The 17,464-nt window shown below is 49.0% G+C and overlaps 1 protein-coding gene across 1 annotated transcript; it reads left to right on the top strand.

The window, feature by feature from the left end:
- The first annotated feature begins 13,764 nt into the window (after nt 1-13,764).
- Nucleotides 13,765-15,367, top strand: LOC125760286 (uncharacterized). The gene is made up of 2 exons (XM_049420163.1): nt 13,765-14,181; nt 14,989-15,367. The coding sequence occupies exons 1-2, from the start codon at nt 13,925-13,927 to the stop codon at nt 15,365-15,367; spliced, it is 636 nt and encodes a 211-aa protein (XP_049276120.1). The 5' UTR covers nt 13,765-13,924.
- The last annotated feature ends 2,097 nt before the right edge of the window (nt 15,368-17,464 follow it).

The raw sequence follows: 17,464 nt of genomic DNA, 5'->3' as shown, positions 1-17,464 counted from the left end.
TAGGAGCGCCCATGGACTGAAGTAACTGCATGGGTCGTCTGGAGGTTCGCGAGACGGGAGCCCTCACGTCTACTTTGGCTTCGAAGTGACTCGCCCTTCACGACGACAGCCCCTTGTTCTCAAGGCGTCGTCTGGAGGTTCGCGAGCCGGGATCCCTCACGTCTACTTTGGCTGCGTACTGACTCGCCCTAGATAGTCCATGGAGGACAGCAACGTACATCTTGAGAGCCCAGCCACATGACTGTAGACGTCGTCTGGAGGCTCGTGAGACGGGAATCCTCACGTCTACTTCGGCTCCGTACTGACTCGCCCTTCACCTCGACGGCCTCAGGTTTGGAAGGCTTGGACGTGCACATAGAGAGGAACATCTCGGCGGCCCTGCACTCCGCCCAGTGAAAGGTATACACGCCCATCACAAGATTTTCTCATCGATGAGAACGTCGAGACGTGCGAGGCCAGGGCGACGAATTTCTGTCCCGACACCCGTGCTGTAGGCCCAGTCTTGGAAGCAGCATGAACGTGAAACGCAGGTGCAAACTACCATAACGAAGGGGGCCTCGATACTCAAGACCCTATGGTATTTAATATGCTGAATCCTGATCACGCAGCATTGGCCCTTGAAACTGTGCACCTGCCTGCCTTATGAAACTTCACTATAGCGGTCTATAGAAGACACGCGAGGTGAGAATGCCGAGTTCCTTTGGTTGCCCAGGAGGCTTTCAGACCGAAAGGGGAAGCGAAAGCTGGACAGCGCCAGCAGACGCATCAGGAAATGCTCTGCCAAATGCAGCAACGTTAGTGACCACCTGAACACCTAACTACTGAACTCGATGCAAGCCAGTTGGTGAAGTTTCGAAGGGCTGAAGGACAATACTCGTCTTTCGTTTCAGCGTGTTCATTCGGCGGTGGCGGGAATGTGTTGAAAATAGAAGAAAACGACCGCCGCATCTGGGACATATGTATCATCATCATGGGATTAGAGTGTTCCATTAAAGGGGAAGATAACGGGGCAGTCATGGCGGTCGGTCTAATTTCTTCAAACCTAGTGCAAGGGAGCGTATCCAAGACGCTCGACGTGTTTTCACAACGCTGAGTGAGTGTAATGGAGCTGCCGTCTTTCTATTCACACTGACTGTCACGATTGGCACGAGCCAATTTCTCGTGGAAGTATATTGCTGAGATCGCTTAAATAATAATTATTCAATACCATCGCCACGCCCACTTCTTGATTTATTTTGATGCATTCGGGTTTGACCAGCAATGACGGCCAGCAACGCTCCACGCTGACCGCGCGGCAGTGTTCGAGAAGCTTCGCGAATGTAGTAGATCACATTGTTAAGATTGCGCGCAAGCCGCGAACAGCCTAGATTATTCTAGAGCTTGCGCGACCACCAGTGATAAAACTGGAAAGTTTGATGCGTGATGCATAAAGACGGCGCGCCACAGCCATGATCTGTTTTTCGACGGCCAAGGCCGCTATCAGTGTACAGTGTCTATCGCTGTAATTTGACTTTTCGTTTACCGGCCACAAGTCGGCCGAATAAGGAGTTTTTTCTTATACACGCCGCCTGCTGCCTTCGTCCCTGTCACGACCCCGTGACAATAATATTAATAAATAATTAAGGAATTATTAATTTGATAACGGGGTCGTACATATTACAAGAAAAACAAGGGGCGATGGTTTCATAATCTTCGGATTCATCCTACTGCACCACTTATCATCTTCAACTTCTCAGCCAGTCTTCAGCAACTGAAACACCTGCCCTAATATCATTAAAATCAATATCTCAAAGTTTGTCTTGTAAAGATATCGAAGTACCAAACTGCACCAGATCTTGTGATTAATGACTGCCTTTTTAGGATATTTGCTCGAACAAGTTGAAACACGAAGGTTTTTAAATGCGAAGCATTTCTTAGCGGACCTCAGGCACTTTGGGCGTTTCTATCTACGTATCTATCTATCTATCTAACCGCCTACGTCTGGGCACTCTTCTGGTCGCCTCCATAGGTTGTAATATACCAAAATTCGCACAGCATAGGATGAATGTATGACGGACACGATTCACTGGTCGTGACATCAATTACGCAAAATACCTGTCGCGTACGTCACGAAACCCTTTCTCTCAGTCACGTGTGGCACATACCCGCAACCAGAGTTCATGTTTGCGGGTATGTGACAAGGTGATACCAGAGTCCCAATCAACGCGGTAACCGCGAACATACACATTGACACGGAAAGAAAGTGATAATAATAGTAATTGTTGGGGTTCGACATCCGAAAACCATGATATGATCATGAGAGACGCCTTAGTGAAGGGCTCCGGAAGACGCTGGAAGACGCTGGGCTACCATCCACTCGTCCACGTGGTCCGCAACGTCGATCACGTGAATTACGCGAAAACAGGGGTCAATGCATCCTGCAATAACCCTGCCGAGAGGACCATGTCCCTCATGATTACCGAGAACTTCAGCATTGATTTATCTAAACCCAACAACGCCTGGTTCTTAGACGGCATGAAAGTCGGCTTGCATATGGACAGGGCATCACAAGACCTCAGTACCACGTCCAGGACAGGAGGCATCATATATCATTTCTTCGTAGGATCCATCCGCGGTTTCCACCATCTCTACTATACCTCGCGTTTGACTACACTTAGACCGTTCATAGCCGCGATCACTAACGGATTCGATAACAAGTCCTGTCCAGCTGCTGGTGCTTCCTGATCATGATGATGATGACCTTATTCAAGAACTCTCAAGAACTCCTTCCATACATGCACACGGGTTCGTGAAACGCGCGTGCGTTCTCCGTCGTAACGGACAAGTATAAGCCTGGCAACTGTAACGCAACTGTAGCAACTGCAACTGTGACTGTAACGTACGTGCAGTGCGCCTGCTCATGCCACTCGGCTATGTATATATCTAAAGAAATTTTTCTCAGTCAAGCTTAGTTGCGAGTAGCGCCCGTCCTGCGCATCTGTGTTCCGTCATTGTCCTATCGAATTGGCGCTATCCAGTATTGAAGAACATAAGCACTACTTATCAGCTTACTGCGTCTGCTGTCGGTAACACCTATGTTGCTGTTGGCATCGTTAAGCAACTGTAAACAGCTGGTTATATAACACATGTGCGACTGTTCAAAATATGTGTGTGCGTATATCATTTGCATATTTCTCTAGCGTCATTCCGTAACGTTTCGCTGAATGTGAAAAAGTGCGACACCGTCACATTCCTGCGCATGTTTCGCATAACATCGATTCCCACGGTACGTGTGAACTGCCGAATTTGTTCCAGTATATCGAGCGTGCTGTATTGAATTCGCAACCTGGCGTTGCGTGCGTGTGTACGGATGTGTCTTCCACATTTGTGTTCGTGCCTATGGGGTAGTATAAATCATTTCAATATGTAATTATTCTGCTAAAGTAGGGTAGCGACGCGCTTACGTCTGCTCTCCTTCACGTGTCGTTGACACTTATTAAATATATTTAATTAACCATCTGCAACGGACACTCTTATTCTAAACGCGTGTGAGGTCCGCCTCTTGCTGTAATCCGTCGCTCGGTGCAAGGAAAAATGAAGAAATGCTTACTTTTTCTGGCACCTAGTAAGACACTTTGCTAAGAGATGCAATTATTTCCCGGAAAGGTTATTCATGCATCATCGCCGTCGCCTTTTATACAAATATCAAGACGTAGTTAGCGGGAAGCCGCATGATTAAGTTGAGAAACTGTGGCGGTAGAACAAGATAAGGATGAAGAATAGTGTTTCTAACTCAGCGGCTCCATTTGCAATCTCCGTGTGCCATTAGCGTTTACCGAACCTTAGAGAGGCCTATTAAGGAGAGCTGCACGCAGCGGTCCGATAGTAGAGTGCGTAGTACTGTAAAGCATTCGCACTTTGTTCTAAACACATTCTTAGTGGCCGAGCACTCTTAAGTGTAAGGACAGTTGCATACAGACATCGTGTAGTACCTAATAGGATGCTGTAAAAGTTTGACCAAGAGATGGGCAAAGCGGCTCACTTCAGTGAGTGGCTCCGAAAGGCTCTGCTCACTTAAGTGAACCGGCTCAGTTTAACGGCTCACCGGGTCACGGCTCACTTGATACTAGAAGGGCCAGGAGGCATAGGGAGGACACTGACCTCTCCCTTTCTCCTCCTCCTGGAATTTAGAATACTTTTTCTATGCATGCAGTTTGATAGAAACGGTGCCTGCGCTGATCGCTGCTGAATGCCTCCCCTTCCCCCATGCACCCCTCTGCGAATAGGTCTGCAGACGCACTTGAGCGCCACGTGCTTCCGCGAGCCTCGACAAGCCAATCTGTTACACAACCCGTCTCGCGTTTCGGGGTCTGAAGCCCGGACACGTTCATGGCCGATTCTGCGGGGACCAGCAGATTGACACGCCATCTGGAAGCAGTGATACAAAACACAAGACAGCGTGACGCCGCTCTGCGTACTCTTCTCGCAAGTTGCACAACACCGCCCAATGCTCGCGTTGTTACATGCATTTTATTAGATGCGAAGTATCTTAAGGCGGAGCTCAATCCGGTGGTGGTGTGCGGCGTGACCACCCTTACTGCGCATGCGCATACCCTCTCCGCACACCTCCTCTCCACTACCCCTCACCATTCACCCTCTCATCTACACTCTCCCCTTCCCCTCTCCACTTTCCCTCTCCCCTCCCCTCTCCCATACCCCTCTCCACTTCCTCTCTCCCCCCCTTCCCACTCTTCCTCTGAAACGCGGGCTAAACATGCCGAAATTCTCTCCTGCGCAACGCCGCGATGAGCTCGAGCGCATGCGTTTCCCCTCCCGTTCTCTCTCCTCTCCTACGCTGCCCCCTCTCGTCCGCCTGTCGACCGCGTTCCCCGCTCGCCCTGTGAGAATTAACGGCCAGGCTAGATGGAAGATACGACGCGCGTAGCGTCGCTTTTCGCGTTCCACGACGCGAGCTCGGTAGCATGCCCAACGAACGCCAACGGAACGCCATCGTGCAAGTGCTCCGGCTTCGCATCTACTCATGGTCCCCCTTAGCGGGAGATGGTGTACTTTTTATTAGTTTATTATTGGTCAACAGATGACAGGACATTAAGAAAAACCTACGGTTTCGACCAATGGCGTGTTTGGATTTTCGCAACTCGTATAATAGCAGAAAACTGCGGCTGAAGCCCGCAGACAATAGCACCAGATTTGCCTCTAGGCATAGGCGTGCGCAAGGGGGGGGGCTGGCGCAGGGGGCGGCGCCCCCTCCCCTATTCACCTATGAGGGGGGGGCGCAAGGTCAGCGCCCCACATTGACAAAATAGGGAGGGGGCGCTGCGACTCGGGGGGTCGTGGTTTCCATCCCGGGCTCCCGGCCGCGACGGTCGAATTTCGATGGAGGCGAATTCGTAGAGCCCCGTTTACTGTGAGATGTCAGTGCGCGTTTAAAGAACACCAGACGGTCAAAATCTCCGGACCCTTCTACTAGGGCGTCCCTCATAATCATGCCGTGGTTTTGGGACGTAAAGCTCCAGCTTGTAATATTAGTGCGTCATTAGAAAGCTATGGTTCTCTCCACACTGTTACCCGGCCATTTAAGATTGCTTCGTCGTCAACTGTGGTCGATCAAAGGTTACTGCACATTTTCTTTCGAATTTATTCACTTGCTCACATACGCACGGCTAATTATAAATGAGCGGGCTGCAACGCCATGCAGAATGAATGCCAAGTACAATAAAAAACCGCGATACAAAATGAAATGAAATGCAATACAAAATGCCAAGTACTATACAATGAAATACAATACAAAAATGTAGTGAAATGCAAAACAAAATGCAAAGTACAATATTAAACACTTCAACAAAGTTCGAAAGATCCTTGAAGACTTATGGGCAGTGAAAGCACTACATTAAATGGATGTTATGGGTATTAAACAGCGTTTTGCTGACTATGAGAATTCAGACGGCCCCTCTTTTCGGTACAAATTTGGCCTGCATTAGAAAATATACCTTCACAAGGAGCACTTGTCGAGGGTATACATAACTTTTTAAAGCGATCGCATACAAGTTAGGGTATATGAACTTCCTACTTTCCCACCACTCCAGTGGATCTTTACTGCTATTTAAGTACGCCTCCTTGAGATGCTTATCTATCTCAACTACGGCCTGAGCTGTAGGGTCTGCGTTTTCTTTTGCAATCGGCTCAAATTGGCGTCAAACTCATCCCATACTGAGGAGGTCTGAACAGGCGTCTCCTCGCACTCATTGCTTGCTCCAGGCTCCGTACTCTCGATAGCCGGTTTCAACCTAAAAACAAGCGTTTTCTGTGCCCACCTAAACTTCGCGTCGTCCCCAAAGCCCTGCGATTAAAACCGTGGGTCCAAAATTATCGCCTGCGAAATGAACTCGTGTTCTCAGTTACTTAATGCCCGTGTCAGACCGGCTATCAGTTGGTTTGCAAGAATTTCAACGGTCTCAGGGGCGTGTCTTGTAGTTTCAAGATAGTGTCTTAGTTTCCTCGTCATTATTCTGGACAGAACGGTCGCTTTAGACAAGGATACATTTGCTTCAGCAGAAATTTTCTTTGTCACATCAATAAATTTCTGTTCATTCTAGGTAATATAGTTCATCTTTGCAGCCCAGTAACGCTAAAATTGAAACAGCTGGCTCTTTGTTGTTCAGTAGCCTTTCTAGCATGTCAGATGTGGAATTCCACCGAGTGGGAACGCCTTGCTTGAATTTAAGTTGAGGTTCATGAAGGGACGCTTGTATCTCACGAAGGTCTGGGAGTGCCAAACTGCTTTGCTTGAAATACTGGACAATTGAGTTATCTTTATCCAGCATTGCCCAATGGATGCCGAAATGGCATCCGTAACTACCAAACTCATGTTATGCGCAAATAGCCCAAGTGTCTCCTGGCTGCGGCATACACCCAGTCTACACCTACAAGGGCCGTTCAACCCCAAGACCAGGCCACACCGGGCAGCTCACCGGCCTCGGACACTTCCAAACCGACCTGGGTCGACAAGGTCGCATGTAATGGTGAGACTCGCGCGCCCGTGCGCTCAGGATCATTGCCACAGCCCGTAGAAGACAAAATTCAAACTCTCGAACGCGAGAATGCTTTTCTCCGCAAAGAGCGTTCTGACATGAAGGTGCTCCTTCAAACGCCCCAGCCTCGAGAGCAACGCGAGTGAACCTCCCGCTCCCTCAAACCCAGCGCGCGGCGCGAAAAAGCGCGAATGCACCGCACTAGAGGCCGAAGAACCTCTAACGATGTCGAGCATAATAGCACATATGACGGTGCTGCTAGAACAGTTCCGTGCAGACATATTGTCCGAAATCAACCCACTGAAACCTCAAATGACTGAAATAACAGCACGAGTGCAAATCTTCGAAGGCTACTGGTATCAAGAGATGCAGGGCCGGCGAATACGTCATCATTAAACATGGCGACTTCAAACAATCTCACCATTTGGCAATGGAATCGCCTTAGCTTTTCAAAAGGGAAGGACGCCTTACAACAATTACTGCGTTCAAATGCTGAGAACCCTTCTGTCCTCCTCCTTCAGGGGACGATTACCGATAGCCCCTTATTTCGAGGATAGCGTGTAGAGTCAGTCTTTGAGAAGGGTAAACAGGGAATTGCTACTTGTATTGCAAAATCCTTCGTACACCAAGCATGAAGTTCGTCCTGACCTCAAGGTCGAACACATCTTGGTAGAACTCCTTCTCAACGCACACCTCAAACAGTCGGTCTTTTTTCTTAACCCATACAGGTCACCTGCCGACTGCAGAGAATTTTCCATAGCCCCCTTTAAGAAAGCATGCAAGGTAGTGTGGTTTTCAGGAAAGTGTATTTTCGCACAGAAATGTTAAGCAGTGAAATAGACTTCGAATCTGCCCGAAAAAAAGTGATATCAGATGGAATATGCAATTTGCCGAATATTAAACGTATTTTTTGTACTGATGCGATTCAAGTAACAATCCTCATGCTATGAAATTTGATAGAAGACTTCACTCCTAATTAATGAAGGAAGCGCAATGAAATCATTTTTTGTTTTACGGAAGAAAATAATTTTTGATTTTGGCCGTCCGAACGCACCCTGCATTCCTTTCTGTTGCCATTTCGCCGCAAAGCACGTGGTCGCTCTTGCAGCCGACACTCGTCATGGGCTGTGGCAAGATGCGAGATGTATGTCAGCGGCTCTTGAGCTCCTGAGAGTCTTGTAGCCTTGGTGACAAGGCTACAAGACGAATAATGAATTCGCTATACAATGTGAGCTTGCTTGGCGGGCCCATTGGTATGGACGCCGGACATCAGATTACGCTGTATCGCATGTTTAGCATTGTTGCCATGCTCCATTTGAACTATCATTGACGCATCTCCCAGTTCGGCCCACATACACTTTTCCGCATATTAAAGGAATTTCACACAGCACCCCTTCTGCGCATTCGACAAAGTGCGGCCTGTGGATTGTGCCGCAGCCCTGCCGCATCCTTCCCTCCGTGTTGACTATTCTGCGGAGCTTGGACAGCCTGCGCGGTGCACTGAATGTGGCTCACGTGATACCGCTAGGCAACCTTTCTCAGGTTGTGCGAAAGCTTGGGCACATAGAGAGATAATAAAATGAGTGAATGCCATGAAGGTGAACCAGAATAAGGTACCACAGCTACCTTCTGCCTGCCCAGTGCACTGGATTCATGCGTTTGCGAGTGACAGCGCATCTTTTTGAGAATGCTCTCTGCGAAAGAAATGAGGAGCTGGGGATATCCAACGTTGAGCAGTCTTTCAGCTTGAAGCTCTAACGCTTCTGAAAACTCTCCTTGTGTGTGTTTTTAGGGGCGAAGCTCCTTAGGGTGTCGGTCGTTCGCTTCTCTGTAGTATATATGTATGTAGCCAGCTCTACTTTAATGAATTGCTCACTAGATGGCGTTTCATTTATTTCTTAGAGCTCTAGTTTAATGAATTGCTCACTAGATGGCGTTTCATGTATTTCTTAGAGCTGCTGTTCAAAGATGACACATGGCGCTTGTATAATGCGAATGGAGCATGTGATTGGATGCCTGCGATCGTAAAAGGCGCTCGCTCTTGGCGCGCTTCCTCTTTCGCTCGGAGTCGCCGGATGGAGGCAGACATGGCGCTCGCTCTTGGCGCGATTTCTCTTTCACTCGGGAGCGGACACTTTCCCTGCATTTCACCGATCACAAATTGGTGATAATGAGGGCACCACGTAAACCAACCGTACAATAGAAGTTTGAAGTTTAATATATACATGGTATTTCACACTTTTTATATGATGTACTGGGCAAATTTCACGGAAGAGTTTCACGGTTTACCAATGATATCCTCCGGAGCTTCGCCCCACTCATCATCATTCACCCCAAGGATATGCTGTGATTTTTTTTTGTTTGCCGCTGTATTTTTGTCACAATTATGCACCAAAAAGCCCAACTCGCCACATTAAGGCAGCAAGGCACATGAATGCTCAGGTTGTGCATGGCTTGAGAAAAGGAGGCGTGGCTGCTCGCCAGTGGTTCTCGCAAACCTGGTCTTTTTCGCTCAATCGTAATGCGCGGTAATCTGTGGTGCAATCAGTATTGTTAAGGAAAGCGAGAGCATTCCAAGCAAGCGAAAAACCAAACTTCGATTTTATTTTTTTAAATTTTAGCCTGCCCTGTGTCCTTACCATGCTTAAAAAAATTGGCCGCGTATCTCCGTGCTTCGCTGCAAATGTCGTGTAAAGACGATAGAAGAGGCGCTGTTTGAGATATGGACGCCATCTGGCAATACGTCGGGAAACATGAGTGCTGTGTTGCGTGCTGGTAGTCCCGGCGCAGCAGCAGGCGAAGACCGGCGGTGACCAACGCGACCGGCGGGGACGCCAGCCAGCCCGAAAACGCGGTTTGGCGCGAAGCGCTGAAGCAGAGAAACGTCCGCACTCAACGAGTACTCTCCACACACTCTTTTATTTACACGTCGCCTGGGTAAAACAGGAACGCCAGAGCGGCGCCCACAACCGACCGCCTGAAGGCCGCCCACAACGCTGCTTTTTCATTTTTTAAATATTTTTTTTCACCTTCTTGGCGTTCTCAAAACTAAAGTTTTTCAACACCAACCCATGGCATTCGTACAGTGCAACAGAACCGAAACCGAAACACAACAATGAGCTCGTGCGAAGGGCACGGAGGAAGGCAAATTTCAGCGCAGTCGCATTTTCAGCTTTGTTGAAACAGCGCTCACTAGACGACGACGAAGTAAAAGAAGGCACAGGACAAGCGCTGCCTGTCCTGTGCCTTCTTTTACTTCGTCGTCGTCTAGTGAGCGCTGTTTCAACAAAGATGAACGCATACCAACTCGCTCAAGCTTCCATTCTTATGCATTTTCAGCGCAGCTTAAGAAACTAGGGTCCTTAAAATTACGTATGTATGCATTTTCTATTAAAGGAACACGCCTCCTAATACTTACCTAGTGATGTTGCACCTCAGATATGCATGATATTTACTTTTTGATTGACAACGTTCACAAGTATGAACAGCCGTACCAGTTCAAGACGGCTGGCCCTTGGGCAAATGGTTCAACTTTGGCCGAGTGGCTGAATCGAGGGACGTGCCGACAAACAGAAAGACAGACAGAAAGACAGACAGACCAAAATTTCTGCGTGTAAGTTCCCCAAGAAAGACAATCGTCTTTAAAAGTCGGAAATCTGCACTGAAATAACATATTCAAAAAGCGCTTTACAGCAAACATTGACGGACATTATTACGTTGTTGCCATCTCAAGACGCATTTTTAGCAAAGATGAATTTAAAGAAAGCTTGTTCACGGATAATGACGTAATAGCGTTGTCCCAGAATTTTTGTAGGTCAGACGTTAGCGATATACTTGCGTAAAACTCTCACGGTTCCTGAGAGCAATGACTGCGTGTGCGTTTGTTGAGAGGTAGGATATCCCCATGTCGGATTCGGCTCCTATGGCGGTACAGAGACCCCTGTCGCAATTTGCTGTAGACTGCATATTAATTTACATCGGCAACCATTTACAGCCCGCACTTCTCGAAATCATTTGAAAGGCTAGCGTCTGTACGAGCCTTGCTGTTATGGTTTTTAGTAGAGCTCATATAAAATTACATAGTCAACCATTTACGTTCTACCATAGTAGAGTACGCATACTTATCTGAATCGTTTGAAAGGATAACTTCTAAATGATAATTGTGTGCAGGTACAGCTCCATACGCCTCTTATATGATAGGGTGCTCTAAACCATTGAATTAGCGGGCTTCTGCTGCAACTTGCAAGCCACCAGTTGCTGATGCGCAGTCGAACGCTGCGCATGCCTCGTATCTTTCCGTCTTCCTTCTCCCCCACCCCGTTTCCTTTAAGTTAGCGTGCTTCGAATAAACGCACGTCTTTTGCTGGTCGACGCCTGTCCGTTCACTGCGGAGCGGCCTAGCCGCCCGCGTTTGCAACAGTGGCGACGAGAACTTCTCTCACGGATGACCAAGACGACAAAAAGGACCCACGGAGCACCATGAGTCAAGCGCTACCGGAGTTCAACGAAGACAGAGATAAGTGGTCGTCCTACCTTATCAAAGCTGAAGCTTATTACGAAGCGAATGAAATTACTAATGATTCTAAGAAGAGAGCACTGCTGGTAGCCGCACTAGGATCGAAAACAGTCGATATTCTGTGTGGAAGACTTGCGCCAGAGAAGCCGAGCAAGGCAACGTATGAGCAAGTGGTGAACGTGCTGAATGACTATTATGATCCCACTCCGCATGAAATTGCAGAAAGCTTCAGGTTCTTTAACCGATGTCAGCAGGAAGGCGAGTCAGTTCATGCATTCATAGTAGAAATTCGGAAGCTGGCCCAAAACTGCAATTTTGGCACAATGAGGGAAAGGATGTTAAGGGACCGGATAGTGTGCGGAGTGAAATCAAAGAATCTGCAAATGCAGTTTTTGTCGAAAAAAGAATTGACTCTGAAGGAGGCGGAGTTACTGGCGCTGGCAGCAGAAAGCGCAGAACAAGATGCGGAAATTATGGGCACGACGTCAGCAGAGCAAGGAAAGATTCTAAGGTTAAAGCAACAACAGAAGTCGGCAACTCGGAAGTTTGAACGCCACAACAATGAAAAACAGTGCAAATGCTGTGGTAGATCAAGTCACCGCGATACGGCATGCCCGGTTCGCAAGCGCAGGTGCTTCAAATGCGGCCTACAAGGGCATTTGGCACGGATGTGCGAACAGCACAAACCAACGAACCGAACGATGGCCGCGATAGCCCCGGGCACAAGTGGTGAAAGCGATAGTGATGCGTCGCAAATTTGGTCCGTAACCACTGCTAGCACGCTGGTACCACCCATTCAAGAAGTTTTCAAGTGGAATGGCGTGGAAATAAAAATGGACATAGACACTGGCTCTCCAGTCTGTGTGGTACCGAAGAACGTCTACGAAGCCCACCGTCAGCAGTGGCCACAGCTACAGCCATCAAAGATCAAGCTGTCTTGTTATCTTGGGAAGCTTCCAATTCTCGGAGTGCTGCCTCTGCAAGTTTCCTACAAGGCGGCAACCGTTCCGTGCAGTTTAGTGGTGTTCGGCTGCCATGGTCCTAATCTCTGTGGTCGTGACTTGTTACAGAAGCTGAATGCCGAAGGACACTCCCTCTGTCATGTTGCTGCACTCACCCTTCCGAAGAGCACGGACACTACCATCAAAGAAGAGTTCGCAGACCTCTTCACAGAAGGCCTTGGGCTCGTCAAGGGACCACCAGCGCGTCTTCTTCTCCGGGATGGAACATCGCCTAAATTTTGCAAGGCAAGGAAAGTTCCATTTGCATGCGCGAAAAAGTTTCGAACGAGTTAGACAGGTTGGTGGCCGAAGGAATCTTATCACCCGTATCGCACTCTGAATGGGCCACGCCGATAGTCCCGGTGCTAAAAAAGAATGGGGCAGTAAGAATTTGTGGCGATTTTAAAGTCACGTTAAACCCCGCGTGTGATGTAGAACACTATCCGCTGCCCGTGATAGATGACATGTTTGCTAATTTGCGTGGTGGCGAGCAGTTCAGCATCTTAGACTTGAGAGATGCATACAACCAAATACCTTTGGACGAAGATTCCCGTAAATTGGCAGTTATCAACACTCACAAAGGACTTTTCGATACAACCGGCTGCCTTTTGGTATTTCTTCCGCTCCCGCAATTTTCCAGAAAACCATAGAAACCATCTTGCAAGGCCTAACGGGAGTGCAGGCATACCTAGACGACGTTCTCGTGTCCGAGAAGAATGGAGAGCACAGAAACTTAAGATCGGTGTTACAGCGCTTCCGCGAACATGGCATTAAGCTGCGTTTAGACAAGTGCAGTTTCAATGAGCCATCCGTAGTTTATCTTGGCCATCGTATCGATGTGAAGGGTTTACACCCAATCGAGAAAAACGTCGAGGCTATCAGATTAGCTCCGGAGCCGCGGAACGTCAGTGAACTTCGTTCATTCCTAGGCTTGATAACGTTTTACAACAAGTTCATGCCTAACTTGTCTACGATGCTAGCACCATTGTACAAGCTTCTGGAAAAAGCCGCCAAATGGGTTGTGGGGTGCGAAGGAACAAACTGCGTTCAAGAGTGCTAAAGACTCGCTTTGTTCAGCGCCTGTGCTTGCCCATTTCGATCCTGACCGGGAGCTTCTGTTAGAATGCGACGCGTCGCCGTACGGCATTGGTGCCGTTCTCTTCCATCGCATTGACGGTGAGCAGCGGCCTATCGGACTCAGATCCCGAACGTTGACAGCTGCCGAAAAAAACTACTCTCAAATTGAGCGAGAGGCACTCGCACTTGTATTTGGTGTCACAAGGTTTCGAGATTACCTGCTCGGACGAGAATTTGTTCTTGTTACTGATCACCAGCCGCTGCTCGGCTTACTAAGGCCAGATCGTCAAACACCCGCAATGGCCGCGGCAAGAATTCAAAGGTGGGCGCTCCTCCTAGGCGCTTACAAGTATCGCCTGCAATACAAGTCCGGTAAACAGCTCGTAAATGCTGATGCACTGAGTCGGTTGCCTCAACCTTTGCAGCACGAAGTCTGTGCCGAGGAAGACTCGACTGAGTGCGTGCTCCTGCTACACCAGTGGGACGAACCGGCTATTCCAGTGAAGGAACTACAAGCCTCGACGGCAGCGGACGTCACGCTTGCTGCGGTTTACAGGTATGTCGTCGATGGCTGGCCAAGAGGTGCAAGTAGCTACGAGCGAGACCTTTCAGAATACCACAAAAAGCGGCACGAGCTCTCGGTTCATCGGGGGCTGCTGTACCGAGGCCACCGGGTTGTAGTGCCCTCAGTTGTCCGAACGAGGCTTTTGAAATTGCTACATGCTGCCCATCAGGGGGTTTCTACCATGAAAGCAGTTGCGAGGTCAAAGTTCTGGTGGCCCAGGCTAGACGACGACATTCAGAGAGTTGCCTCGAGTTGTAGAAGCTGCGTTCAGGCGTTACCAATGCCACCTGCACAGAAGCCAGTAAGCTGGCCTGAAACGCTTGAGAGATGGTCTAGGCTACACGTCGACTTCGCAGGACCTGTTCAGGGCAAGATGCTGTTGATAGTCGTTGACTCTCACAGTAAATGGTTAGAGGCCATTCCTTTGGGGCAGGCAACATCCCGGAGCACTGTCGATGCGCTGCGCACCCTGTTCAGCCGTTTCGGGCTACCACGCACAGTTGTCTCTGATAACGGTCCGCAATTCGTCGGCCAGGAATTTGTTGAATTTATGCACCGAAATGGCATCATTCACATTCGCACCCCTCCCTACCACCCACAGAGCAACGGTATGGCCGAGCGCGCGGTGCGCACTGTAAAAGACGGGTTGAAGAAGGCGGGTACGACAGACCTTCACAAATCGTTGGCGAGGCTGTTATGTCATTATCGGAACGCGCCGCAAGAATCTGGACTTTCCCCCTCTTAAATGCTTCTGGGTTACAAAGTGCGAACAAGGCTTGATATGTGTTTTCCTCCCAGGGAGCCGCCAGCATCTCGGACGACAGTGGTGGACTGCGAGCAATGGACGATCGCGCCAGGTGATGCCGTGTATGTTCGAAATTACGGTGCCGGTGACAAGTGGACCCCGGGCAAGGTCAAGTCAACGGAGGGCTCAAGAGTGGTGTCTGTAGAGACAGACAATGGTATCGTGCACCGTCACGCAGACCAAGTTCGCAAACGAATGCCAGACAGACCATCCGCTACAATGTCAAACAATGACTCCGAGGGAACTGGTGCACAGCCCAGTGACGGAACTACAACCCTTCAGTCAGCACCGCCGTACGTCGCAGCAGATGTTCAACCCCAGCTACGTCGTTCCACTCGTGAAAGAAAACCCGTGGAGCGTTATGGATTCTAAGAAAAGGGAAATGCTGCAACTTGCAAGCCACCAGTTGCTGATGCGCAGTCGAACGCTGCGCATGTCTCGTATCTTTCCGTCTTCCTTCTCCCCCACCCCGTTTCCTTTAAGTTAGCGTGCTTCGAATAAACGCACGTCTTTTGCTGGTCGACGCCTGTCCGTTCACTGCGGAGCGGCCTAGCCGCCCGCGTTTGCAACAGCTTCCATTCTACTGTGATAGCTACACAAACACGCATAAAGCTCTTCCACGGTAAGGCACAATGTAGGGTACATCATTCAACTAGCTTACTCAAACCACACAATCTAACCCCAAATGACCAATTTGCGCTGAATCATTCCTACAAAAAAACCAGTCCCATACTTGAGTACATATTTTCACAAGCTACAGCCTATAGTGAGGGCTGCGGTATATCAAAATCAACCAATGAATCAATTCATCATATTAATAGAACCACCCAGCATTGCACAGGTCACGCAATTGGCCCACGATTGTCTTGGTTATTAGTGGCACGAGTAGGAAGGGGCACTCTTGTTTTGCAGCGCAAGCTGTGATGAGATCACTACGGCAGTCGATTTTCGCAGCCTCTGCCGGTGTCCGTAACCGCTATCACACGGAATGAGAAAAATATCCAAGATCGAGCAGGATTTGAACCCAGACCTTCTGCGTGGCAGTCGACTATTCTACAACATAGACAAAGCAGTGCTTTAAAGTCCTACGCAAAAAGACCACATACAGGCGTCATGTTCGGATAGGAATCGCGATAACAGATGTAATATAGCGGGTAGAAAATAACAACCAGGCTTCACGCAATATGAATTGCTTAACTCTTTTTCACAAACCACACAATCTAGCTACTATATTAATGAGAACTAACACACAGTAACGCCAAGGAAAGTGTAGGGGGTGTTATCTGTAGTAGTTAGAATGTAAATGTGAAGAAAGTAAAGTGGACGAAAACATAAAGAAAAGGCCAGTAAGGAGGAGCACCTAATCATGATGGGGTGCCAGTCTGGTCTGGCACCGAATCTGTGATGACGAACTCACACAAGCTGTTTTTGCAGGCTGCCTTTTCTTGTGCGTTCTGCTCCGCAGTGCTGGTGTCACGCCCACCAGATTTTGAATTTCCTTTTAGTCCCTGGACAGTTTCCGCGCCACCGTCACCGACGTTGGATCAAGCCAACTACCGAGTCTGGCAACAAGACACAGCTACGCTCTGCACCACTGGCAGCGGATATAAATATCATCCAGACATCGGCGGCTTCGGGAACTTCACCCCATCTGTGATGACGAACTCACACAAGCTGTTTTTGAAAGTCAGTTACCTATCTGGTGCTTCTTGTTTGAGGACCAGCAATTACTTTTTGCTAAAGGTGCTTGCCCTGTAGAACAGCCCGATGTACAGAAGCGAGTACACGCTATTGCTTCTCAGTTGTGCTGTGTGTTGTATATCAATAACGCAGGATCAGAGGGCGGGAGAGAAACTTTATTGAGCTGCTCGTAGTTACAGAGCCTCGAGGAGACTGCCCCGATGGAGGCGGGGTCCTCAAAGAGGAGGAGGGCCGTTCCGTCGCTCTCTTGTTTACAATACATGGCGAGAGCGGCGTCCCGGGGAAACGTGACTCTACATGTCTTGAGTTCACGGCGGCTGCAATAGTACATAGTTCACAGCCGCGCACAGATGTAAACACCGAGAGGCCATGTGGTCTCTCACTATACACACTCACGTTGTTATACACGCACACTTTGCCGTTGCTTATATGTGTGTGGCTTTTTAGTTCCCAACATCTTCCTCCCCCCTAAGACTAAAGGTGTCGTAATTAAGACGTTCAGGAAAACGTCTCGTGCGCGTACTACGCCTGAGAACGTTCCCGTTTCCACTGTCTGTGTTGGGAGGTGATTCCGAGGGCTCCGCGTCTGAACGCGATGGCGTCAAGCCTGGAGCTGACGGCGCCGTGCCGATGGTCTGCGCTTCGTTTCCATTACGCGTCTGTGGGCAGCTTATATCACCAGTGAAATGGGATATCGCCTGGCGCGCTGCGGCTGCGCAAATGGTCTACGTGGCAGAATCTTACTTGCCCCGAAACAAACACTAGATA

The sequence above is a fragment of the Rhipicephalus sanguineus genome, chromosome 10 (assembly GCF_013339695.2).
Source record: "Rhipicephalus sanguineus isolate Rsan-2018 chromosome 10, BIME_Rsan_1.4, whole genome shotgun sequence".
Lineage (NCBI taxonomy): Eukaryota > Metazoa > Arthropoda > Arachnida > Ixodida > Ixodidae > Rhipicephalus > Rhipicephalus sanguineus.
The sequence above is the reverse complement of the archived record's forward strand: the minus strand, read 5'-3'. Positions and strand labels throughout refer to the sequence as shown.

Coding starts and splice junctions, on each gene's coding strand:
- LOC125760286 (XM_049420163.1), top strand. CDS start 13,925: ATGGCCGCGGCAAGAATTCAAAGGTGGGCGCTCCTCCTAGGCGCTTAC. Junction 14,182..14,988: donor ACGCTTGCTGCGGTTTACAG/GTATGTCGTCGA, acceptor TTTTCCTCCCAG/GGAGCCGCCAGCATCTCGGA.